The 27,788-nt window shown below is 41.7% G+C and overlaps 1 protein-coding gene across 3 annotated transcripts; it reads right to left on the minus strand.

The window, feature by feature from the left end:
* Nucleotides 1-790: 790 nt before the first annotated feature.
* Nucleotides 791-27,788, minus strand: waslb (WASP like actin nucleation promoting factor b). 3 transcript variants are annotated; one of them, XM_037759950.1, is made up of 12 exons: nucleotides 27,122-27,788; nucleotides 16,539-16,673; nucleotides 16,237-16,323; nucleotides 15,039-15,135; nucleotides 13,351-13,374; nucleotides 8,170-8,353; nucleotides 7,217-7,259; nucleotides 5,615-5,768; nucleotides 5,392-5,409; nucleotides 4,400-4,938; nucleotides 4,197-4,305; nucleotides 791-3,257 (listed from the first exon to the last, which is right to left on the minus strand). In XM_037759950.1, the coding sequence occupies exons 1-12, from the start codon at nucleotides 27,224-27,226 to the stop codon at nucleotides 3,196-3,198; spliced, it is 1,557 nt and encodes a 518-aa protein (XP_037615878.1). In that variant the 5' UTR covers nucleotides 27,227-27,788; the 3' UTR covers nucleotides 791-3,195. The 3 variants fall into 3 exon arrangements, with proteins under 3 accessions (XP_037615878.1, XP_037615880.1, XP_037615879.1); XM_037759952.1 differs by lacking the exon at nucleotides 13,351-13,374 and having other exon boundaries at nucleotides 27,122-27,787; XM_037759951.1 differs by lacking the exon at nucleotides 5,392-5,409 and having other exon boundaries at nucleotides 27,122-27,783.

A 27,788-nucleotide genomic window follows, 5' to 3' on the forward strand; every position in this document is an offset into this window, starting at 1 on the left:
GGAATAAACTGGGACACATTTAGAATGTTTACATTTAAATCTGTGTAAAGGGTCTAACTATTGTATATTCGTGACATCACAAATGGACAGAAATCCTGAAAGCTTGTTTCAAATGCAGAGTTTCTGAATACGGGCTGCGTGTATTTCCCTGTGGATTGAGCGTTTCGATACTTTCACAGTATTTATATAGGACTTAAGCCTGCTTTATAATAAAAAAAACATGAAAATCTCCCCTTTTTATAATATGGGACCTTTAATGCCGCAGCTGACAGGAAGTAAACTTGGACCAAAGCTGTTGCCCTAGCAACAGAATGAAACAAAAGTTACTAGCCAGCCGTACTTATTCTTTGTTCCTCACTCACCCAGTTTTCCTCTCTACCTGGCTCAGTGGCTGAAATGGTAGCAGTAAAGGGTGTGATAATCCTCTGCTCAGCTGTTCCCAGATCTGTCCAAACCCCCTGTCTGGCTGTCTATTGCAGGTGATGAGGCCTGTATTCATCACTCCACACACATGCACACACACACACACAAATGGACAAACAGATGCACATACTGAAATTAAATACGTGACAGACATGATTGTGCCCTCTTACACAAGTGCAACAAAGTCTGTGTGTATTAAAGTATTTGTCAAAATTCAAATCTATAAACTTGAAAGTTAAACACAAAAATAAAACCGGAAGTTTCACAGGAAATTAAGTGTTATTTCCAAAATGATGCATCCTAAAAACAAAAAGAAACATCCATTATATCAGGCTGTGAAGGTAAAGGAAGCCAAAATAACCAAAAGTATGTAAATATCAACCTTTTATTGGAGTGTACAATGTAAGAGTTCATTATTTGTCAAGCCTCACTGATAAAGGCTTGGCGTCCATAACATCTTATTAACCGAGTCACCTACAGAAGCTAACATCAGCGTAAAACATGGCTAGGTTTTCTCCCAAAAAAAGTATCTTGATATTCGACAAAAGAGGTCAGTTCTTACATCATAACAAGTGGCAATTTCTCTCAAAGACAGAATTTAAAGAGGACACCGACAACATTCGTCTTCTGCAAAGTGGCAAACAGTGGAAACAAAACACATTTTGACATGTCAGTGTTATTTCGTCTGGATATTTGTTACACTCTGGTAAAGGGGTTTCTGTAGTAGCTCTCCCATAACCCAAAACATGATAGCAATATTACAGCCGTAGAGAAACGCTGGAAGGCCGAGCTTTATGTTTGAGGGGTTTAGCAGTTAGCGGCTCTTCCATACGAAGATTTAAAGTGAGACTAAAGCTTTTGAAAGAGGAATTGACACATTTTCCTCGTACAAATGGAAAGTTGAATTCATTAGCAATAAAATTCACTTTGGCTCAATTCAATACACCCAGGGGGGTTTTGCTGCTATACAGCCTTTTCTGGTTTGGTATGACCAGTTAGCATATTCGGGCTAATGTTAGTGTTCTATTGCTTAAAGGCAGACATTATTTTTCTCCATTTGTGCTACTGTTATAGTATTTTAGCATTTAGCATGTTCCCATAATTGTCACTTGTGGCAGCAGTAGCTGCTAATTAGCAATTCGCTTTAAAGAGAGATACTCTGGTTGGTTAGCAAGCAATGCATAGGTAGTCTTCACATTAGGCCATAACTGCAGAAATAATCGGGTCAAGTCATGCCATTGCAGTTGTCTTTTATCAAAAAGAAGCATCATTTTAAATCCTTTTTAAAATTGATGTAATAATTTGGCATTTAAAGTTGTGTCCTTTGTGACAAATCCACCTTTAAATAAACACATAGCAAGAATTATTGGGAAATATTATTTAGTTTGGATGAAAATACATGTCGACATGTGACTATTTGGTCTTTGTAGGGAATAATTGACCACTTTAAATTCTTTTTTATTAAGAAATTCCTATATTACACCTCATGATTTACTAGTTAGTCAAGACAATATTGATACTTATTGAATAATGCCATGAATCTATAGTGTTTCTCTCCCTAAGCTGTCTACAACAGGAAAAACACTACTTTAGCCTCGCTGTTTCTGTACAGTAACTTAGCATATGGACCCATTATAAGCATCAGGTGTGTAAAACTAAAATGTCTTTATTCCTCGAGCTTTACATGATGAATGACCTGGTTCCAACAAACAGGCATTTATTAATACTCTCCTTGCTATTGTAAAAAAAAAAAAAAAAAGAAAAAATAGCACATTTTCAACGGAATCTGTAGTGTAATAGTGACAAAAAAGAAGAAGTAAAATTCAGATAGACAGTCATAACACTGTGGGCTACGTCCTTGTACTGTATGTAGTGTGGTGGGTTAAAAATGCTTAACATCCAAGTGCCTCATTACTTAAAGCATATGTATGTTCCATAATGATACAGACCTGAAAAATGTCCTGTATTCATGCAGCGAGTCTCTTCTTTCAATCTGTGCAAAAATATAACAAGACTCAAAACTCTGGAGCAAATTTACAGTCGACAGCAAATGAAGCTAAATATTCCAAAAAAAGAGCATTTTCCTTTTTTTCTTCTTTGTTTTTAAGAAAATATGAGTGCTAAACTAGGTTCATTTGAATAAGTAAAAATAAACTACAGAGCAATAGGGTATGAAAATAGTAAATTTTTCCCCCTCCTGACGAACAATGAAGACACGATTGATGAAGGATGCGTGACGACTAAGCCTTCCCTTCGATCACTGACCAAAAGAAACAAAAAAACATTGAACTCTAAGAGACAACTTGATGTAAAATTGCACGTGTTAATCTGGGAACATGGGAGAGTGACAGGGAGGGAACATGTGTGATATGAAGGATGAAAAAAAAAAAAGAGTGACAGATGGAGGTGAGAGGAGGAGAAAGAAGAGACGCAGGGAGATGGAAAAAGCAGAAAAACAGTTAAAATGTGACATATTGCTACTGAGAGACGAGATGGAAAAAGAGAGCCAACAGAAAAGAGACGGACATGACGGAGATAAAGAAACAACAACCTAAACTATGAGAATGACAAACATTTACAGATTAAATGAGGTATTGCACAGATTAATAAAAAAAGCATAAAGGCAACAAAAATATACAGCAAATTGATAGAACATTTACATTTAGAAATGAAAGATTTCTTTTTAGAAAGACAAGAACTATTTTAGTGTCATGATCATCCGCGGGTCGGGGAGGGGAGAAAAAAAAAAAAAAAAAAAGAAACAAAATATCGCTAGTCCTCCCATTCATCATCATCCTCAAAGTCCTCGTCATCTTCATCGTCATCGTCGTCATCTGTGGAGGAGGAGAAGAAGTTCACAGTACATATTGAAAGCACCTGAAATTATGTTCTTACAGGCAATGAAATAATACAATTTTCTCTTTTTCGGTTAGATACTTTCAAAATCTAGCTTACTCTTCCTAGTTTCTCTAATGTTGCTAACCCCAGCTTTAAGGGAGGAAAAGTTTCCTCCACTGAGACGCTTAAAATAGAAAAAAAAAGGAACCAAAAGGTTGTTCGAGACTGATGAGGAAGTGGCGAAAGTCTAATTTATATTTCGGGGACAGTATGTCATCTGACACACGGTAAATGATGCAAAGTCTAGATGACTACGACCGACGTCAAGCGAGTGCTCCATTTTTAAAGGTTGAAGAGGCAGGGTAAACTTCTCAACAAACTTGTGCAGCATAACTCAAGTCCCCAGGATCCACTCAAATGAACTGACAAATAATCAGAACTTATTGGAAGTTAACGGAAGCGAATGTAATATAACTAGAATTACCGCCTCGCGCTTGGATGCCTCCGCAAACAAGTGAAGTTGCAGTTTACATCAATGTCTGTCCAAAATGTCATCACTTCATTTTACTTTTTATTATTTCACTTCATTATTTTATCCTCTTAGACATTTGTGTGAAATTGTCATAATTAGGATATGAATTCTTCGGTTATGGCCAAAAACGTGTTTTGTGAGGTCATAGTGACCTTGACCTTTGACCACCAAAATAAAATAAGTTCATCCTTGAGTCCAAGTGGAAGTTTACATAATGCCTCCGGCCACGGCTGTCGCCGGCGTGAAGGCATAATAAAAGTAAATAATAAGTAAACTAAGTTCCATAGTAAGTGTTGCACTAATACCTTTATGTAATCATTCCTGTGGACGTCTACTGTGCATGGCAGGAAGCAGGAACAGAGATATGAGCTAGTTTGAGTAGATGGTGAATGTTTGTATATACCTGAAGAGTGAATAGCCTTGCTCCGTTTCTGCATCACCTCCATCAGGGCCCCGACGATGCCTGCCGAGGGGGTCGGGGTGGCGGGGCCTGAATCGGGACTGTCTTCCCTCTGTAAAGAAGACAGCGTGAGTTAAAGCACCTGATGGAGATAAATACATATGTGATTGAGAGGTGTGTGTCGTGTGTAACGAATGAGTTCTGACCACTTTGAGTACGAATCCTTGCCGGATTTGGTCCAGAAGAGCGTCTCTGCCGGTGCTGGTGGACACCGGCCTCTCTTTCTGCTCCACCTTCTTCAGGTTGTGGCCTTCTCTGATCTGACTCAGCAGCGCCCCCTTGGTGCCGGTCGAGCCGCCGTCTCCTCCGTTAGCCTCCGTGGGCAGCATAGGAGCAGGGGGTGGAGGGCCGGGAGGCGGGGGAGGAGGAGGGGGAGGAGGCGGCACTCCGGAACTGGATGAGGGAGGAGGAGGCGGCGGGGGAGGCGCCACAGAAATTGAGGCGTGGGCCGGTGGAGGGGGAGGCGGGAGGGAGCCTCGGCTCGGCGGGGGAGGCGGCGGCGGAGCGGACATGCCCGGTCGGGATGGAGGGGGAGGAGGGGGCGCGGAGATGGGCGCTCTGGAGGGGGGAGGAGGTGGCGGGGCACCTCGCCCCCTGGCAGGTGGCGGGGGAGGAGGGGCTGAGCCGTGGTGTGGGGGTGGGGGAGGAGGAGGAGGGCCGCCTCTGGATGGAGGCGGCGGAGGAGCTGAAGGGAAAAAAAATCAAAGTTGTAAGTTGTAAACATCATTACGCATCACTCAGAGTTCACACTGCAGCCACGAAGAACATTCAGATCTCATTTTCAGCTGGAAGATCTGGATGGTCACAAAGGATTTCACAGCACATCTGTCAAAAATGCTCATCAGTTTTTACCAACTCTTTTAAGTGTCAATGCATCATGCAGTTACATAATCAAACCACTGGGGGCAGTCTTGTCTCACTATTGAACTGTGCAGGAATGCTGCGTCTCCGTTTGTCGTCATAATGCCTCAGTCAGCTAATGATTAAACATCCAACTCAAGTACAAACAAGTGTAAAAGAGCAAACACTGAACTAACTTCATTAACTACAGAAACCTCACACACTATAAATAAATTCTTAATGCAGTCCAACTCTGACATGCACAGTCTGTCACAGCAGATCATGCACAGAAACCTACCACTCCACCTGGGTGGATCTGGGGATAAAATCACCACATTAGTTAGACTGTTTTCAATTGACAATCACCCTTTAAAACATATTTCACATTATCAAATGTCCCGTAAACACTAGTATAGTGACGTTTAGTGTGGACTTAACCAAGCAAAAGTGTAGGATCTTCCCTTTTTTTAATTTCCAAAGAAAGGGAATCATGAGTATTCCCGACAGTGCATCTGCCTCACCTTGCCTCCGTAGCTCATTTTTAACAGCTTCTACGCCTCCTTTCTTCTCAATGAAGTCGTAGATGACCTTCGAGGTCTCCTTGTCCTTCAGCTGAGCCTCAGAGATGCCGCACATATCAAACAGATTCTTCAGCTCTGGATCCAAGTTATTCAACTGAGGAAAAAGAAAACAGAGAATTTCACTTGTTGGGTTTACTGTACACAATTACTACAAAGGGGTCTGATTTAATAAAATAAGGGAGATGGAACTCCTAATTCTCATTGGGCAAATTAGCTACAGTTTGTGTCGACCTCAGAGAAAAACTATAACTATAACAGAGCGGCTCATGTACGAGCATTTCCGTGCACATGCATAATCTCATGGCGTATATGTTAAGATCTGTGATGTGGTTTTTAATCTGTATTTATGAGCTTTGCAGCTCAGTAACACATTATGTGACTGACATGTTAAGAGCTGAGTTTGACACCGGCTGTTAGAAATCTAGTAAACCATTTCAATTGGTTCATTCAGGGGAGACTGAGTATGTGACAAGTAACTTTTTTGAAATCATTTGAAGACAACTTCAGATATGAAGACAGCTCAAAATGAGACCACAATATCAGTCGTTATGCTGCCACCTGGTGGTGTGGGGTAACACTGACAGGGTGGCACCCAGGAAAAAAATAAATAGCTCACTTTAACCCAGATTGGAATACAAATTGGAACAGGTCTGTAGAGGGCTTTTATCATTATTTGTTACAAAAGTACCCCCTTTTACTGCGAGATGATGAAGAGAAAGGCCAAAATAATACAGCATACTGGTTATTTAATTGTGCGATTGTGATCCTTATCTTCAGATTTTACTGTAATACTTATTTCGTGCCACAACAACCGGTCACTGTTATTGTCCATTGTTACTGACATGAATTAAAGTTGACGACAGCTGCCTTGCTGTGTAAAGAAACCAACAAACTTTTTAAAGTGTTTGATACTTTTGGGTGGATTATAACTTTAAAAGGAGGGTACTTTATCTACGGTATATATGGTGTAAGGATAGGAAAGAAAAGAGTAGCTGGTAAGACTATAAACTACATCCCTCGCTCATTTGTGACTCCACTCATTTGTGCTCCAGCTTTAAGCCCGAGGATTTGAGAGGTGAGCGAGCTTCATTCGAAACTGACGTCACCCATTCAAATAAGTCCTTGAAAGCATTGACTTACGAAATCATCTGAATTTCATCTTTTTCATTTACCGACAGAGTAAAGTCCTCTGACCTTGCGTGATCTCGTACTCATCATCATCCAGAATCCGTCATAATTACTGATGATGCTTTTTGGGAACGAGTCCATGGATTATGCAGATGCAGGTTGATTCTCTAGCCCTCCCAAAATCTCCTTGTGTAACACTCCTGATGACTTGGCCCCACCGCGGCTCGGCTTTAATATTTTGGAGCCGATATTAAATTTGAAAATTCTGTCTGGGAGAGGGATGCGTGACTGACAAAACAAGATAAACTAGGGGGCCGAGTTTTAAGAATATCTAGAGGTCACATACTCCAACGTTGTGTGCAGGGAACACGCATTCAAACAAGCATTAACATTACATTCTTGCATTGCACTTACATCAAAACCTGTGTTTGGATCCCATCCTACGTGCCCAATGTGCCTGTGAGAGACGCAAAAGAGAGAGAGCATGTGAGATCACATGAAAGAGGAGATAGCAGAAGATATGAACAGTACATTTTCTCAAAAAAGAGAAGAGACACACAATCCCTGAGCCCTGTCTTTTGCAACCCTATTGGTAACCTGCAGTATCTCATAAAAGAATATGAGAGCTGCCACTGACTATTCCTGAAAGCACAGCACAGATTACCAATCATACTACACACGGTATAGGATTGGATTCTGAATAAAGACGGCCTGGATTAATACCTCGTACTTATATCGACGAGAGGGATATAGGACTCTGGGCCGACATGTCATACGTCTACAATAAACTCAGTGACCTACAGTCATGTAGCCATTGTACTGTAGGTTCATATACACACGTTTAATCTGCATTTGTATCTTGATCTGCATGAAATCATGTTAGCATTGACAATCATACTGTCAGCATTACGGCTTTGATAAAGGATGAAATGCTCAAGTATCAAGAATCATGACCACTAACACTCATGTAGCGCCACCTAAAGGCAGAATAAATACCTTCAAACATTACAGGATCACTCAAATTGACATGTGTTTTACAGTTATAAGGGGAAGACTAGGGCTGTCCTCGACCAAAGAAATTATTAGTCGACTAACACTCATACGATTTTGTCGACTAATCGATCTAATCGATCGGTAAAACTGAGTTTCTCCACAAAGTATCGCGCAAAAGCACCACTTTAAATCTTGTGTTTACCAGAAATGTGCTCATAAGTTTCTTGGTAATGAGTCATTTAGCATGAAAAAAGCTTAAAGAAGACAAATCGACTAAAGAAATCTTAGTCGACGAAGACCAAAACGACTAAGAGGTGCAGCCATAGGGATGACACTGTTTATCCATCACCCTACTGGTGCCTGCGCGGACTCACTGGAAGTTGCTCGGTGTGCCGATGTCCGCCTTGGTCAGCCTCTTCTTCTTCGCCTTGCCCTTTTTCTCCCTCTTCTGGAAGGACGAGTGCACAATGTTGTTCACCTGAGAGTTGTTATGGTAACGCTGAACGTTGCTGATCTCCGGGTTCTTGATGTCGACGGTAGCCATGGGCAACGTCGGGCCTTAAAAATGACAGAGACAATAAAGTTACGGTTTATAATATATAATAATACAGCACGTGGAAGGAATCTAAGAGAAATATATAGAGACAGCTTTGCTATGAGATAAATCTCAAACTGTACAAATGCTTTTTAAATACCTGTCTGGCATAATAATGACAGTGCGGACACGTTAACTGTTTAACATTTCATAAAAAATGACCTTGGGTCCAAGTTGAAAACCAATCATGGGGCTTTCAGGGCCAGCAGTGCTCCTTCAGTTATGTAATCCATTATCTAATAGCTATTACAGACTTGGCACAGAGAGGTCTGGCTACTTGATTTGAGTTTGTGGGTGTCAAATGGGAAATATGTGGGATTATAGCATCATCTCAGTACGCTCAGCGGCAACTGGCTCAGACCGATACTAAACAAACAGTGTTACCACAGTTTACAATGTCTTTGAGGTTTTAAATCTATTGTAAAACTTGTTCTGTCAGTTTGTTGAGCCGACTTGTTTGGTGCATGTCTCAATCAATTATCCAGAGATCAAACAGTCAGCTATGTAAACGGATATTCTTTTATTTACTTAAACCTTTATTTACCCAGGCCCTTATTAAGATGTTAAAGAGGACCTATTATGCTTGTTTCCCTTTCCTTTAGTGTGTTTTATAGTTTTTTCTGCATGTAAAAGGTCTGCAAAGTTACAAAGCCCAAGGTCCACGCCAAAGGGAGAAACGCTGCTCCTGAACTGCCTGAAACAACTTGATTGAAGTCCCGCCTTTTCTTAGGTAACGTGGTGATGTCACCAAGTAACACATTTCAATAACGGCTAGTTTGGCATGCCCTCAAACAAAGCTAGTTAGAGCGGAGTCCGAGGAGTTCGGTTCGGATGACCATTCACAACAGAGTGGGCCAGCTGACCAATCAGAGCAGACTGGTGCAAACCGGGCATTTCAGATACAAGTATGCACCTGAAAATAAGCATCATAGTTCATCTTTCATCTCAGCAAGGCCTGGCCTTGAGTTACCAAACTAACAACATATAATAGAGAACACTTTTTTGTGTTTATACACCAATGTAAAGAGGAGAATAAATTACTTATTTTTATTTCAAAACTAAATTGGACTGGCAAACCAAACATACCCACATATTATCTAACTACGCAATGTGAACTGCGAACAACCAACATACGCATGCAGCCAAACAACGTGGGTTTCAAATCAACAACGAGAGCTACCGGTACCTTTAACACTCTCACTACAGGGACTTTTGGGCGTTTTGCTGGGCTGAGGCGAGGCCGACCGGCTGCGTCGCCTCCTCACCCTGTCCCAAATGCACCCGCCATCTCTCCCTCCGCAGGCGCTCACGCTGATGCCGAGGAGCATTTTGTCGACCAGGTTGTGAGCTCGCTCTTCGGGGGATATGGAGAGCCGAGTGGTCGGGTCGGGGGGGGACGGGTACAGTTCGTCCTGAGGGAGGACCAGGCAGTGTAAAGAGGACAGGCAGCTCCCTGGGCTCAAACCTCCACCTCCTACTGCTGCTGCTCCTCCTCCTCCTCCGCCTCCATTGCTTTCACAATTGAGTTCCTCAGAGGGAGCAGAGAGGAAGGTGGTGCAGAACATCATCGTAGCAGCTGACTGGGCATGAGCGATACGGGGAGAACAAGATCAGATGGAGACACCAAGGGAGATCTGAGGTATTTATTCTCAGTCAAGGAAGAAAGTCTGTTGGAAGTATCACATCCAGGAGGTTCTCATCCCCACTATGGACAGACTCTTTAATATGTAAGCAGGTCAAAAGCACAATCCATTGATTCCAGTCTTCTCAGGGAAAAGGTTTCTTCTTCGCCGAAAGCCAAGATGATCCCCGAAGGTCTCCAAAGCACGAGCAAAAGCAGAGAAAATAAGCCAACTTGTGACGGACTTTGTGCAACAGTCTGCATTTACTGAATTAATATCCTCATCAGACATCTGGTGGAGTTTACACGCACGCCGTCTGAGCCGTGAAGGCAGACATCCAGCAATGCCATCAGAAGGGAGAAGAAGCCAGCAGACGCTTCGCCAGCCAACGGCCAAAGTTTACTCTTCCTCTCTTACATTCCTTCCATCACAGCAACAGTTTTCTTCTCTTCTATGCAAATTGTCCAAATGTCCCTGCTTTATCCGTCTGTCTGAGCTCTGCATAGTTTGTATCTGTTTTGCAATCATTTTCTATTCCCCTGACTTCCCATCTCAGCAGGGAGCACCGTCAGATTATCTTGCTCCGATTGGCTCCCGGTGAGCGTTTCTCCACCCTCCTCCACTACCATCTCCTCCCTCTCCCCTGCTAAAACACACAAACGGATCTAATCCCGGCAAATCATTCTGGATTTAGTGCTGGATTCTTTACGTAACCATTAAAACCCATTCGTGCATAATCCCATATTAATCTCAGGGGGAGGGGGGTTTGGAAAACAAGATGAATCTGCAGGGTGAGAGAAAACACGAGGAAGCCAATAAAAGACAGACAGAGAGGGAGAGAGAAAAGAAGGGAAAAGATTAAATGAGGAGCAGAGGGAAGATGGGGACTAAATGATGAGAAGGGGAGAGCTAGAAAGGGCATCAGGAGAACAGATGGAAAACAAGAAACAGAATGGAGATGACAGACAGTAACAGAGCTATGATGCGGTAATGGGAAAGTGAGAGCGAGACAGATGGAGATGGAGAGACGATATTCCTGAGGGAGGACAAGGATGACTTCCTTTGGAAAGAAACCAATTCGCACACACAAATGCACTTGTTCAGAAGCTGAAACCATGCGTGACAAATCCAAGATAGAAACGGGTGTAAATATTTATGCATGACAGCATAACTGGGCTCAGGTAAATGGAACACATCCCTTTGAGATAACACTTGTCCTTTCAATTCGCCTTTCCAGTGAGTGATCATTAAAAAAAAAACAAGAGAATACCAACGCAGAGCCAAAATAAATCGGAATCTTTGGTTGTAAATAAAGTCGACCGTTATTCCGAAATGGTTTACTAGCAGTTACATGGTGGTTTGAAGGGATAGTTTGGGTGTTTTGAAGTGGGGTTGTAAGAGGTTGTGTGACTTTGGTGAACCCGAACTAACCCAAATAATAATACAAACTAACTAAGGCAGCTGTGGATCTGCAACTCCGGTGTTCTGCGATGTAAAATTACTGTCTCTTTCCAATGGAGTCTGGTGGCTTTGGCAGGAGCATAGATAACGGCTTCAGTTCCCAGTTGGAAACATAGACTGTATAGCTGTCTCACAGCAAGGTGAACTGTCAAAAATATTCTAAATATAGCGTACACTTAAAGTGATATTAATTTTTTGCCTTTGTTTTAGGTGGCTAAAATATGTTTTGCTGCCGGCCCCGTCCACAGCGGTACATTGCTTTGCTTCCGTGCGATAACTCCTGCCTGCTCCCGGGGACGTGCTGACCGTCACCTACTGTAGGTAATACACTGACTATAGATAAATACGTTACACAACCCCACTTCAAAACATCTGAACTATCCCTTTAAGTACGTCATCTATGACACGTCATATATGTCATCTGACCACACGTGACCCATTAAGCCGCTCTGAATATGAGCATCAGGTGAACATGGAAATGTGTCATATTTGTGTAGCAAAGGCCTCTGCACGGCTGCATGCACACACACAGAAATATTAATAAGCCAGCTGGGTCAAATCATGCCGCCTGTCGGTCCAAAACTGGTGTCTTCTACTGCGTGTCCACAAACAAATGTGTGCATATCCACAAATGAAATCCATGTGTCTAGTCATCAGACTACGCATCAGGACTCCATTACAGGACACTGTAATGTTATGTAAGACTGTGTGTAATTACATTGTAATGGTATTATGATCATGTGCTTTCTTTTAGTCTGAATTCCTAAACAATTCCATTCATGTTGACTGACTGTTTAAAGATAATATACGTACACAACAAAACAGTTATTTCTTAGAAGTTCCCAATCCTACATTAGTGGGTCTGCAACCAATGTGTATAAGAAGCTTGTTTGTGTCTACGGCTGCAACTAGCGATTATTTTCATTGTCGATTATTTTCCCGATTAATCGATTAGTTGTTTGGTCTATAAAATGTCAGAAAATGGTGAAAAATGGTCGATCAGTGTTTCCCAAAGCCTAAGGTGGCGTCCTCAAATGTCTTGTTTTGTCCACAACTCAAAGATATTCAGTTTATTGTCATAGAGGAGTAAAGAAATCAGAAAATATTCACATTTAAGAAGCTGGAATCAGAGAATTTTGACTTTTTTTTCCTTAAAAAAATTACACAAACCAATTAATCAATTATCAAAATAGTTGCCGATTAAAGTAATAGTTGACACCTAATCGATTAATCGTTGAAGCTCTATTTGTGTCTGTCAATCAAACCGCAAGAAGAAGAAGAATACCATTTCAACTTCACAAAGAGAAAGCAAAATGTTGGCAAAAACTGCCATCTACAATCAGTTATGAGCAGCTCCTCCATTTCCTCTGTGTGTTGCATTGTGGGACATTAGTGTACATCAACAGAACACTCAAATATCGTGTGTTATTAGTTTGTATTTTGCCTGTTTTGAGTAAACTTTGTTGTGTAATTTCTTAACACACCTGCTTAGAGTTATTGTTGTATGGAAGTAGTACACAGCTGATGTCTGACTAGGAAATGTAAATTATACATAGTTTGTTGACAGCTGTTGATTAAGTTAATAACAGGTTCAATTGAACTGGTCTTTGTTTGTATAATGAATGTCTGTTGATGTGTCCTACATTGAGTATGAAATGCTATGTATGCTACATAGTTTCCACAGTGTTAGGGAAAGCAAATAAAGTCTTGAGTTGCTGCCAAGTAACACAAAAAAACGGAATGATCCTGAAACTCCACCCATAAACGGACTGACACAAATGTTTCCAACACCGTCAGACACATATCAGGTCTGATTCTGGTTCAACACCTCTCTTCTGTTTATTTCTCTAACGACAGGAAACAGTGGAAAAACGTACCATTTGGAGGGTCGCGTCTCTTCTCTGTGAACACAGACAAATGCAATCGTTACAATCCTGTGCTACGTAGTGTTATGGGTTGTGTGTGTCAGTGAGAAGCGAATGTGTGTCAGAGCACAGATGGACAAAGAGAGGAGAGAGTTTATTTGGTTTGTGAGTGCAGGGGCTCGGCGGGATTGTGCATGTGCTGCACAGAATGGAAAGTTATTTGGAAAGATTGCCAAGCAAAGTGTTCGGTTAGCGGAGACGTACATCAGACATTCTTGTATACACACACACACACACACACACACACACACACGACAGCTAGTATTATATTCATACATAAATTCAATGCTGCAAAACACTGAACTCCGTAGAGGACAAACACGCATCTCTCTTTCTCTCTCTCACACACACACACACATACACACACACACACACACTTCAAAATACTGAGAGCTTGAGTTTCCCCGTGGCTGAAGGTCAAACAGAAGAAGCCTCAGGCACCCAAAGCAGAGGGGCTGAAGGGGAAGAGATGACAGAAGGATCCATTTGAAGGGTCAGGAAAAAAGACCCGCAGAAGAGGAAGGAGGAAGACGGACGGTATCTTAATCAAGAAAGTGAGGATGAAAGTGATACTAATAAGTTGAAGATTGCATCTGTACGGCTTTGCAATGTGTTTTCAATTGAATCCTGTGAGTCTGTTCGGGTAAACGCAAACACTCACGGCTCATTTCCTCAGACAGATAGATGAGATAAGATAAAAGATAATTGCCTTCCAGTTTTGCAGTCTAATTGTTGGTGCTGGATGAAAACCATGGAAATGACATTTCTTGACTGCTATTATTGTATTATTCAGTGTAATAAAAAAACATTTTAAGGGGCAAAATGGTAATAAATAACCATGTTCAATTCATGACATGCAAACTCTGGAAATATTACACTCATGAGGGATGAAGTCCTTCTCACAGCTGATCAGTTCTTTTGCCCATTTGAACCTGAAACTGTAGTGCCCCCCTTGGGCCAGTCAGCATATTTGTTCAAACTCCTGTAATGTGATGCATATCTGAGGTTTTGCTAAAAAAAAATGAATCTTGTGTCGGACTTATCATAAACATTTGAAAGAAAACCGATCCACTGAGGATGTTTTCTTGATTTGACTCTGTGAATGTCATACGAGCACCCATAATGACTATGAAAACGGTGATATGTGTTATCAAAAGGTTCTAAGGAGTGGGAAGAAGATCGCAGTAGATCAGAGGAAGAAGATCGGATGGAAGAGTAAACAGATCTAGGCAAAAAAAATCCATAACCATTTTCAATACATGACCCTGTGGTGAAGGACCGGTTTAAATAGACTCAAATGTTGGGCCCACAATACATCTCACACACCAGCTGGAACACATCAGTCTAGTGCCTCAGAATGAATTCATGTATTGAAATTAAGACCTTTTTTGCCCAGTTCTGTGTGGTTGAGCACTGTAAAAAAAATGACAAGTTTAGACATTAATTTGATCTTGTGCTCACACTAGTCAAGCTAAAAGCTCTTATTGCACCTTGTCAAGCCTGTTAACATGATTTGACTTGAAATAAGATGGATTATTTTGAGCACAAGATATAAATTCGCTAAACGTGTCGTTTTTTTTCAGTGAGTTAGGTCAGTAGGTAGGTTTGTAGGCAAGGGGACAGCAGCAGTAAGTTGGTACCGGTTTTCCTCTGTCTTCTCCCGATCAGCTCATTCATATGGTTCTTAAAACGCTTGGCCTCCTCCTCACTGGCAAAGTTCAGACCCACTTGGCATGTCTGTAAAACACACAGAACACAACAGAACTTTGTAAAAAAAAAAAAAAAAATACATACAAATACATTTGTAATGTCAATTTATTCCCAGTCAAGTGCCAGCTACCTAAACGACCTAATTTTCATGACTGATGTGCGTACAGTCCCAGCCTTATCACCACGATCAGCTGTCCCACATACCTCATGGTCTGCTGGAGTCTGAGCCTCCAGCTAAGATGTTTGCTCCACAAATAAAGACATCAAGTCACAAGAAGCGCTTTAGATGTGACGTTAAGTTATGTTTTTCTACAAACAATGTTGTTTTACACGACGCAAATATTGTCGTCAATGTTTTTTGGTAGGCAAACCTGGAAGTTGACTCACGCGTGCTTCTCATGATTTAGTATTTGGTGAAGAAAACAAGCTCTTTAGCAAACTGAGACTTATGTAAACCTGTTTCGTTGAACAAAATCATCTCCATAAATCAACAGAGTTTCTATTCAGGGTTGGGTATTGTGAACTGGTTCTGAATTAAAATCGGTTTCAAATATATGAAAATATTTTTTTTGTTAAACGTGCTTTTCAAATCTACTTCCTGATTCCTGAAAGCACAGTTTGGACCTACTCGTCCCATTATGAATGTGTCAGCATAGGTGTGTTCTGGTGTTTACAACACTGACTACAACACTTTGGCTCTTTGTTTGGCTAAAGAAACACCTTGTGACACAGGTTCATATTTACTTTACTGTGCAAGTAACAGAATATGTCTTTGCTCCAAGAGTCTTTGAGGAAATGTCTTTAAAGCCGTGGATAAGTGTTGGCAATTGACCTGCTAGGTTTCACTTCTAATACCAGGTTTCTCTGAGGACATCAGTGCCCTTTCTCAATGACTCAAATGTAATACTCAATGACATGTCTCTGATGTAAAGACCTTGGTTGCACGAGAGGCAGACACTGAGGTTGCCTCAAATAATACTCTTCCCTCTCCAGCTGCACTGCCGTGAATAAATGAAAATCGACAACGAATAAAAAGTGCTCGTCTGTGACCAATTTTGAGTGCTGGTGTAGAAAACCGAGGATCAGAAATAAAAAGAGAGAGAGAGAGAGAGAGAGAGGGAAACTCACATCTCCAGCAAATGTGATGAAGTAAGATTTGGGGAGGTAGATGGTGAAGTTGTTGTACAGCTCCTGCTCAAACATTATCTTACCGTCCTGCGGAAAAACACAACATTGAAAGAATGATATGAGTTAATTAGCCTAATGCTATAGATCTTAAATGAACACACAGAGTCCATTGTGTGTGGCTATACAAACTGAAGGTCGTCATGAATATCGAATGGCGGTACACCACCGGTGCTATCATCTGCCAGCTACTGCGGTGATGAACCACAATGATGTGAATCATCGATGAGCGCGTCTTTACTTACCTTGATGTCCAAGACCCTGATGAAGTAGGATCGGTTTGGGTTGTCTTTGACCAGACAGGCCACCCCGCAGCATCTCTTGGTCCAGCTGGAGTTCCTGTCTGCTGTGTACACCTGGACCACTGCTGAGGACAACGCCTGCAGGGAGAGACAGAGAGGGAGACACACTTATCTTGTGTTGCTTAATGGATACCACATAAGCAGATTACAACTTATTGTAGGTTGGTAGTAATTAGAGATGGCTCGATACCACTTTTTAATGTCCGATAATCATGCTACAATGTCATTTCTCCTCTCCTCTTCCCGCTGTAGGTCACTCAGCGCAGACCGTCAGACCCCCGCACACACACAGTTGGTTTAGAGACCTGCATTTAGGTTGACAGTCAGTTCTGTAATGAACACTATCGCACATTCACACACATTTCTATCGGGGCTACACTCAAAAAAATGGATCGGATCATACTTTTTTCCCCCTCAATATCCGATCCAGTGATTTTGGCCAGCATCGGATCGATAAGTATTGGATCGGCGCATCCCTAGTAGTTAGGCTTCAAGGTTTCTGCGACCTAATCAACTATTTAAATCTGTAAAGCCCATGTTTACAAAACTCAAGATCTGTGAGCTGCAATGCACGGCAGCACTGTGTCAGTCTGTCCGTACAGTACAGGACAGGACAGAGTAGCACTTACTGTAACGAGCTCCAAGCCCATAAAGGAGTCCATGTTATGCACATCTGGCAAAACTGGATGGTGCCTTTTTTAAGACATATATTGCACGGCCAAGTGACCTGTCATCGGCTTGTCTGTCAGCAGAAAATTGGTAATGACATAACTCAAAACCCAATGTCTTGCAGAAACAGGACTAATCGTGCACCTAACAACATTCCTATGATAAATGAGGTTGTAGCAACATGTTGTCAGCTTCCCAGCTGCAGGTGCTGTGAGATATGTAGATAGATAAGAGGAAACAATGAGCGGAGATCAATAAAGGTGCAGTTTTGTGGCACACATTTATGCAGAACTACATTCTTGAGTTGCCCTGACATCCCAGAATCTCAAAGAAAATCTGTGGAATGATCTAAATACAGCTGTTCACACATGTTCTCCGGCTAAACTGCCTGAGTCATGTCTATGTCAAAATAAAGACCTTCATTCGCAAACAAGAGTACATTATAAAGCTAAAGACATATGAAATAGGCCTAGAATTAAATGTAAGCTTGGACCAATGCCTCTAATATAAGTGTGTGATGGGCAGCATGAAAGTGTAATGAGTGACAGGGTGACAGTGACTCAAGTGAAGGGGTCAAGTCGCTCTGCCCTGCAGTTGTCAGAAAAGAGTCCCATCAATGCTAAATGGCTGACAAGCAGCTCAGAAATAAGACTGTGAGAAGAGACACATCCTCTAAGCTGAAGGAGAGCAGTGGGAGGAAGTGAGACAGGTTAAAAATTAATTTGGACCCTATATTATGGGACACTGAACTATAACAAATCGGTTTTAAGAGACGGGTTTATCTTGTTTTGAGTCGGGTGACAGCGAGTGTGCACTTAAATAATAAAAATAAAATAATGACCAAGAAGCCACCAATGATACAACACAACCTCGACTATGGATGCAAGCATTTGAGCATCTCCTGAAGTCTAAAATCCCTGAAGGATCCACGCTATATTAAGACCCTTCGCTTAATGACTACACACATTTTAAAATTAAGTATGAGAGGCATCTCAGCATCTTCCAATATTTAAGCACATGCCAAGTCATTAAAGTTGCATAAAAACTGACAAAAAATAAGCCAATATCATAACTAGTTTGAGACTCTGCTATAAACATTATCAGTGAAACACATCTGTGTAGTTCTTGCAGCGGAAACGGTGGTGTTGAAGACTGTCAGTCTGAGTCTAAACTGCATGCATGTACACAGTGAGGAGGAGGAGGAGGACGAGGAGGAGGAGGAGGAGGAGGAGCACACCTGTGGCACACACACAGACACATCCATGATCATAGCACCACATCAGACTCCTGCTGGTTTTACAGGTTGCTGCAGGGGTTCTCTCACACTGAGGGGTCCCTGGTTCACAGTCATTACCACGCTGATGAAAGCAGCAGCACCAACAGGGGAAATGCCTGGTGATCTTCAGGGCCCCTTCACACTCAATGGTTCCAGGAATTACTGCCTACTTCCATACAACATTCAGAAGCCCTTATGTTGCTCGTTGTAAACGTTTAAATGAAGCAGATGTGCAGAGGCAGAAAAGGAATATTAAAAATGCCAGAAAGAGACTCCTATTTCTAAAGCAGTGGGGTGCTTTTTTTATGGTTATTTTTCTGCTTCCACGCTTTTGTCTCTTTCATCGCTTGCTTTTTTTTTAGACTGTTGGGAGAAGTCAGCTGCTGTAGATTAAACATTAATAACGTAAAGAGAAATTCCTGCTCCCAGTTGTAATATTGATATTGGCAAAAAAACATTGTTTGCCTACAGAATGAATGAATACTGAGCACAAAACTTGTAGCAGTCTCAAGGCTCCTGTTTAACAAGCCGGCAAATTTCAGTACAATAAACTCCACCCGGATACTTCCATGGATCATCTGAAGGTATTACCTCAGGAGCGGGTACTTACTGACTGAAGGAACTACGATCTGGGCTGGGCAATATGACGATAAATATCACAAAAACGATAAAAAAATGTCTCTCGTACATATTTTTCTGTATCGTTTCTATCGCCTATATTTCTTTCTTTCTTTCTATATAATTTCACTTAAAACCGTTATGTTCATTTTGCACTCAAGTTCTTAAGAAAAGAGAGAAAATACTCTACTTTTCATTTGTCAAGTATTTAATTCACACAGGAGTATACTGTACAAACAGAGGCTTTATCATGTGGTCTCATATAATCTCATATAGACTGTTTATTTATTGAATTACTAGAAAACATGCTATATCATGATAGTAGATTTTGGCCATATCGCCCAGCCCTATTTTGAAACATCATGCATTTAGAGAGAAAATCTTGCAGCCTACATTTTAAAGTTAATTGCATCAATGTGATGCAATTTGAGAGCAAAATTAAGAGACTAGATATATGAAGAACTGTGTGCTCTTGTAAACAGTTTTGTGCTCTAGTAAACAATTTAAAATTTAAAATACAAATTTAAACACACTGGTAGTACAGGCTGGATATGAATGGTGACGACACAGCAAAAAATCACACCCGCAAAGCATGGTAAACAAGACGAGGGTCCGTATTTCAAGACGGGTCGTGGGTTGCAGACATCGCCGCAGACCCCCGACGCACTGAGAACAGTCGATTAACTGCACGGCACCTACCCAAAACTGAAACTACATTCCAGGTAACGTTCCTGAGATGCTACAAACCTTCTTGGAAAACTTTTCTCTCACTTGAAAAAGACCACTTGTCTGTGTCTGATCCTAATAACAGCTACTGCTGCAGCCTGAATGCAGGGAAAACAGGCCATTATATGCTCTAAGCAGAAGCAAAGATTTGCATTTATACTGGTCTGACAGAGAGGGCTTCAAGAAAAAGTAATTTGACCTTCCATCAGCACCACTATCCTAAGAATACCTCTCAGTAATGGCTCATCCAAACCATCAGCAGGAGCTCCAACAGTCACATCCATCTCTCCGGCAGGATAAATGATCTCTCACCGACTCAATGTACCACAGCTCTTCATATAGTAAACTGGATTTTTCTAGCCATGCTTCATGACTAACGTTAAAGTGCACACAACAACACAAGCAACACGAGGTAACAGAACATGTGCACATGCAGAGGAGCCGTTACGTCATGTGATGGTATGTGAATCAGAGTATGAATGCCGCTGCAGAACATATAGATTTATCAGTGGATTAAACATATTCAGTCTCTTAGCAGCATTACAGCTTTGATTGTGTGCATTTGGATCAGAAATATGTACGTACAGATCAAATGAATAATATGAATCGGCTTTATGATGGAATTTCTTTGTAACAACGATTGTAATGATGTCCATGCTCAGAGGCCCTGAGGGATTCATCTGGCCACGGAGCGCTGATCGTTCCTGACAGGGCCAAAGGCTGCAGGAAGTGGAGCCGTGTCTATGACGTCATCAAAAGCCGCCAAAAAAAAAAGATCACTCGCTCACTCTTAAATACATACACAGTCTCTCACGAATAAATTCTCTCTCTCTTATGCACGCTCAGTTTCTACATCTTTCTGCTACAATGGTGAAGCTCATCACCCCGTCCAGCACGCAAACACAATCTTAGAAAGAACCGCACGCTTTTCTTATAGATTTCATCGTTTTAATGCCGGACTCTCTGAAAGCTACGAGTGCAGGCGACACCAAAAAGATAAAATATCACACGAGCCATCATTATGGTTTATTATTTTTTAGAGATGAGCCAAGTGGAAAAGAATAAATTGACCAATGTTGGAGGAAAAATTCAAAAGTGTTTGAAGTTGAAAACACTAGTTTACTTTCTGAGATTCTGAAATTGGATCATTAACTATTTGCCTAAGGGGTGGTAGCTGTGACCAAAGTCAGTCGTAATCATTTTTGAAATAAGGACAGTTTACATAATTTGATGTTAAAAATACAGGACAGAAAAATTGAAATACATGTTCACATTCAACATTTTGTGAAAGCAAGACACACCAGCCACGACGCCTAATCGGGCCAGGGCATAATGGCCCCTTCCTCACTTCCTACCAGCCTACTTCCGGCACCCTTGCTCGAACCACACCTATCTTCAAATTCGGCCTTCGTTTTGACCTCAACTGCACACCTGTAAAGTTTCATGACTGCATCTTGCACGGATGTGACGCTATCGTGGTGACAAGATCTGTCCACAGACAGACATTTAGACACCTGGCAAAGTATTGAAAAACGCTTCTGTGGTAGTTCCTGCTACAGTAGGTGTCTCGAGGACCACGTTTCACCACGATGACACACACACACACAGACTCACAATGTGAAAATAATACCAATAATCAGGCCTAATTCTGAACAAAATAGCTATGAAATGAGGAGGTCTCTGCGGTAAACAGTATTGAAGAAGGAATAGGTTATTCTGATTGGATTAAAAGGAGTCAGGTCACTGAGGTTCTGTTTCTGCTCACTTGTGTCCTTCTTGTTTTTTCTGCAGAAGCGAACTCTAGCTGACACTGAATGTCGTACATCAGCCATTTGGTCAAGCTGTTCATTATTGGCAAAAATAGGCACCATTACACCTCTTCACAAGATCTTCCGGAGAGGAAGCCAGTGAAAAGATGAGAAAGAGTGGGAAGAGACGGGAGACGGGATAAGTGGCTGATGCGGAGAGGCGGTGTGGGGAAAAAAGAGGGACAAAAGGAGAGCGTAGATGTAAGAAAGGAGAGAAGTGATGTACAGTAAGAGAAAAAGAATTGAAGGAAGAGATGCAAAGCGAGTTTGAAGAAGGGTTGAAGGAGAAATATGAATGACAGAGAGGTGGTAAGGTGAGATGAAAAAAGGAGAAAGGAAGGAGAGAAAGGGGGTATGGTGAAGGAAAAGAGGAGTCATGTTCCACTTCTCCAGCACAAATCACCAGAGGAGGCCGACCACGGGACTTCCTGTAGGACGGGACTGCTGATCAGGCAGTCTGTGCACACAAACACACACACACACACACACACACACACACAGTGTGAATTGGACCCTTTCCACCTTCTGCCCAGTCAGACAGTGTTGCTGATGTCGAAAACAGCAGAAGGAATACCAATGAGCGAATCCAATGAGTGAGACCACTGTGTGTGTGTACCTGTATGAGTCTCTCTTTCTTTATGCATGTGTGGCTGCAGACAGAACGCAAGTTGGGAATATTTGCATGAAGGGCTGCAACTAATGATTATTTTCATAGTCGATTAATCTGCCGATTATTTTCTCGATTAATCGATTAGTTGTTTGGTCTAGAAAATGTCAGAAAATGGGAAATCAGTGTCAATCAGTGTTTCCCAAAGCCCAAGTTGACGTCCTCAAATGTCTTGTTTTGTCCACAACTCAACGATATTCAGTTTACTGTCATAGAGGAGCAAAGAAACCAGAAAATATTCACATTAAAGAAGCTGGAATCAGAGAATTGTGACCGTTTTTTCTTAAAAAATTACTCAAAACGATTAATCTACTATCAAAATAGTTGCTGATTAATTTAATAGTTGACAACTAATCGATTAATCATTGCAGCTGTACTTGCATGTAATTCCTAAAATAAGATCCAAGTTAGTTACATATTTACAGGAATAAGTCTTACTACTTTGAACACCATAAATGTCATATATATTCTGTATATATTTAAATTGCAAAATAATGCTACCTGTCACACTTAGACTTTGGAGAAAGATTCAAATGATATCTGATCTCATAAATCAGTGTCATTAAAATTAAAAACATCGTAATATAAAGAAGAAAATTTGGATGCCTCGCCATAGGGACAGGGAATATATTTTTTCCATTAGACAGCCACTGTCCAATCAAAACAGGCAAAAAAAAATTATGTGGGGGCAATTTAATTTCTATGTCATTAGAGCAACAATACAAAAGGCAACTCCCAAAGCAACGCTGTGCAAAAAAATGTCCCCTTTGTATCACTGTTTGACATTGAATCTTCCTCTTTACTGCCAAGATCTCAAGCAGACACACTTTCAAAGAATTATCTAGTATACAAACAAGCCTTTTACAGCTAGAATAAATCAAGTCTCATTCAGCTGCATGGAGCCGACTAATGGCTGTGAGTGCTATCTTAGAAAGAAGACAGTACAAAGAAACAAAGTAAAGGTGACTCAGGGATTCTCACATTATCTGCATAAGTAAGTACATAATGTCCAATCACTCAGTGAGCCACTAAATCACTGGTGGGCATTCTAATTAGACTGGTGGTCGGAGACACACAACAGTCTCTCTCATACACAAACAGCCTCTCCCGAACTCTCTCTGCATGCAAAGACGTGTACGGACACACAAGAGCGTAGGACTGCGAGGAATGTTCCTGATTCCTCGTCTCTGTCACATGCTGAGTGACACGGCTGCCCAGAATGCCGGAGGAACGTCGTCATTGGATGTTTAAAAACAGGTTACATAGGTTGTAGGAAGGAAGACGCGCCTCGGGAGCCTGTAAAGGAGGAGGTGGGACATCATCGTCGCCATGTGACCGCATATACGGGTCTGACAATACTGCGGCCACGGGACAGGAAATGTAGCCTCTCCAAAGCAAACATGGGTACGCACACAGAAACCTCACACGCCAAGAGCATGACTGGTTCGCAGGGACGAGGTGAGCATATTGACAGAAAGACGACGAGCTGTCACTCAAGCACACCTCCATTACTGTACATCAATTAGAGGAAAGTATGATCGCTATGGGGCGAGTAACCGGAAAACAAGCTACGTCTCTACACTATGCAAGATGCAATGAAGATTTGTACATGTCTCGCACCGCCTCTCGGACTGACCCATATCTATAAAGCAAGCTTGGTTACGCTACGCCATAAACAAAGTTGAACTTCAGTTTATTAATCTGATACCTTGCCTTTGAAACACGTCTTATCTGCGAAGGTTATCAACAACAGGTGTCAGTGCGACATTCTTTCCGGCTGATAACAACAAGTGACAGAGTTTTTCCTGAGCAACTATGGTCAGGCAGGGGATAACACAATTTCAGAAAACAGACAACATCAGCTTCTTCATCCTGCTGCCGTCTGGCAAGTAATACATAAGTATCTACTGCAGTATCGCCAGACTACAGATCAGCTTCTTTACTCCTGAAACTCATCCTCTATTCTCTGTTGCAGGATGACAATAAACAAACCATATTACCCTTGAAGGGATGCAAAACCGAACCAACACCGTTCAATGACTTACAAACCGAACCGTGGGCTAAACATAGGCCTGCTTGACCCATAAGTAACCTGCCTTGTTTCATGTATAAAATCAGTGTTGTTGTGGCTTCATATAATATATAAATATCATTAATTACTATCAACCAATCAGTCTATTTATGTATTTTGGAGTTCAGACACATTGGAAATGTTTTTCTTCTCCCTAATTTGCAAAACAAACCGAAACATGACCCAAATCCGCAATACAAACTGAAACTGTGGGCTTCTTGAACCTTTGCACCATTAAACCCTTGTAAAACTGTGTTGCTATGAGGAAATTTAAAAGGATCTCCCACCCTGCTTCTTATTTCAGGTCTTTGATTGTTGTAATTGTTGTGCATATCACGAATAAAGAAACTCGAAGATACTCCTTTCAACACTGCAGAGGCAACCACTTATACCACAGTGATGTCATCATAGTATACTGTCTACCTTTCAGTCTAGTGCCCTGTTAAATTTGATATTAGGCAACCATAATATGGATGTTGAAGCACTATATCCACTAGCTAAATGATAGCAATATTTGACTGTAAAAATAAAAGCCACTCTGTAAGGCAAACATCCTTTGTTCTGATGCTCCAGAGTCTGTTAATATTAGTTTTACCTGCCCCAAGTGTGTGTATAGCTGATTAATATGCAGCTGTACCAGACAGTGGGTAATGGCTGACTAACAGAAACAGGGGAAAAACCTGTCCTGCAAGATCATAAAGGGGAACACATAGAAATGAATATGAGATTAAGCTCTGCTGTGTAATGGTGTTGATGCAGCTGCAGATGTCTTACTTAAAGGGGACATATTGTAAAAAAGTGAAATTTTCATGTTTTTTTTCATTATAAAGCAGGCTTAAATCCTATGTAAATTCTGTGAAAGTATCGAAACGCTCAATCCACAGGGAAATACACACAGCCCGTATTCAGAAACTCTGCATCACTTTACACTATACATCCTATATACAGATTTATAGACTGCACATATGAACATATTACATTTGTTTATTGTACATACTACATTTATTTATTGACGGACTGTACACACTATGTTCACCCATTCACTCTGTATCTTTTATATCTCTATTATTGTTTTTATCATTTTTGTATACCTTTACCGCTCCTGTGTTTCACTCTGTTTGCTGATGTTGCTGCTTTGACACCTGAATTTCCCTGCGGGGATTAATAAAGGTTCATCTTATCTTATCTTATCTTCTCTTAGAAACACAAAATACAAGTATGATCCTGAAAATGAGCATAATATGGGACCTTTAAAATGTGGCTGCAGTCTGCTGGTTATGGGGTTAGCAATACAGGCTACACAGTGCACAAGGAGAACATAAAAATGAGTCAGCTGAATGCTCCACGTGTTACATAATATCAGACAATATTGAGTCGTGACAGTGCACTATACTGATCTGGACTGCAGTTCCCACTCAGGCTACTCCCACTGATTTCTGTCCATTTGTGATGTCACAAATCTACAATATTTAGACCCTTTTACGCAGTTTTAAACGTAAACATTCTAAATGTGTCCCAGTTTATTCCTGGTTGCAGTGTATGTGAATGTCATCAACTGACAGGAAGTACACATGGACCCAAGCTGTTGCCCTAGCAACGCAATCCTGTTGCAATTCCGTCGAATGGCACTAAAACGGAGCGTTTAAGACAGAGGGGTAGATACAGGCATATTCAGGCCAACAGTATGAGGAAAATAAAGTTTTTTTTTTACAGTACAGCATGTAAACATGTTCTACTAGAAACACAAAATATAAATATGAACCTGAAAATGAGCATAATATGGGACCTTTAAAATGTGGCTACAGTCTGCTGCCAAGTGTGTATATAGCTGATTAATATGCAGATGTACCAGCCAGTGGGTAGTGGCTGACTAACAGGAACAGAGGTAGAAACCCGTCCTGCAAGATCATAAAGAGAGGAACTATGAGATTCAGCTCTGCTGTGTAATGGTGTTGATGCAGCTGCAGATGTCTTACTTAAAATGTGGCTGCAGTCTGCTGGTTATGGGGGTTAGGAATACAGGCTACACAGTGCACAACATAAAAATGAGTCAGCTGAATGCTCCACGTGTTACGTAATATCAGACAATATTGAGTCGTGACAGTGCACTATACTGATCTGGACTGCAGGCTACTCCCACTGATTTCTCCTGACTGGCATTTAGCAGGACTTTTTAGCTAGTCAAGCAGCCAAGTCTGGTCGTGCACATTGGACAGCACTTCCCTGAAAAACAACCAGCTATGTTATGTAATGCCAAAAAATCATTGCTGGTGCGCTGATGGATTTAACAGCCCTCAAAAACTATTAACTCTGTAAAGCCAGTGCTCAGCTTATTAGTGCAGTCATGCTAGTTCAGGGTGTCCTGGGTGTTTTCAGGTGTGTCAGTCTTACACAGGGCGGACCAGAAGAGGAGGAGGCCTGGGACAGGAATGAAAACTTGCCCAAATGTCAACGGGACATTGGACACTGTCTCTCCCTCCCCAGCCCTCTGCTGTCAAACCAAACCAACCTCTTCAGTTAGAAGAAGTCTCCCTGTGAAAAACACACCTGCGAAATCATAACATACAAAAAACCCACAGGCCCTCAAACGCACCGTTCCCACCTCACAGTTAGCCTGACGTCTCTGGGACAGGAAGCTAGCTGTTAGCTTGTTTTCTCTCAGCAACAACACATTTAATGGATAAAACTTACGATGCATTTCCTGCCCAGGTAGTTGAAAAGGTGCTCATTCTCCTGCGGTGTCAGTAGTATCGACGAGACGTTAGCTTGCCGCCGTTGCGACGGATGTCCACTCATTATTATTAGTGTTGATTCTATAAAGTAAAGCAGCGACTGTAACTAAAAGACATAAACAATCCGTTTGGTCATCCGTGGCCTTGCTCCAGACACCTCTCACTCTCTCACACCGGTACGGTTTATCCAGGAGGTCAAGGAGGAAGACACGGGGGTGCAGGTAAATGTATGTCGTTTACAGCGTCCCGCTCCTCTTTAAAATAAGGTCAGCGACTGAGCGAAGACGGAAAACGGTAAAAAGTTTCCTGGGAAGTCCAGAGAGCCAGAGAGCTAGGGATGTGTCGGTCGCGAACGAGTCGGTTCAAAGAGCCGGCTCTTTTAAGTGACCGATGGGACCTGGCTCCCGTCCGAGATTCCGTTTTTTTTTGTTTCTTTTTTTTTTTTCCTTAAAGGGACTGTTTGTAACTTTTTAAGCGTATAAATGTACCGGGTCGGGACACATGCGCGCTCGCATATGATCGCTCGCGTGTGGCTGGAGTCTCGTCTCCACGCGCACACAGCGCGCGTGCATTCTCGCTGTCTCGCTCCACCTCTATATGTGAATGCGCGCTCACTCCACACTGCA

This window comes from Sebastes umbrosus, chromosome 23 (genome assembly GCF_015220745.1).
Source record: "Sebastes umbrosus isolate fSebUmb1 chromosome 23, fSebUmb1.pri, whole genome shotgun sequence".
Taxonomy (NCBI): Eukaryota; Metazoa; Chordata; class Actinopteri; order Perciformes; family Sebastidae; genus Sebastes; species Sebastes umbrosus.

What these genes read in the sequence shown, in the direction of transcription:
- waslb (XM_037759950.1), bottom strand. Translation starts at nt 27,226, where the DNA reads ATGAGTGGACATCCGTCGCAACGGCGGCAAGCTAACGTCTCGTCGATA. An exon ending in GAGACGCGACCCTCCAAATG is followed by an intron (nt 8,354 to 13,350) that starts GTACGTTTTTCC and finishes GTCATTTTTAAG; the next exon opens with GCCCGACGTTGCCCATGGCT. An exon ending in GGCACACCGAGCAACTTCCA is followed by an intron (nt 7,260 to 8,169) that starts GTGAGTCCGCGC and finishes CGTCTCTCACAG; the next exon opens with GCACATTGGGCACGTAGGAT.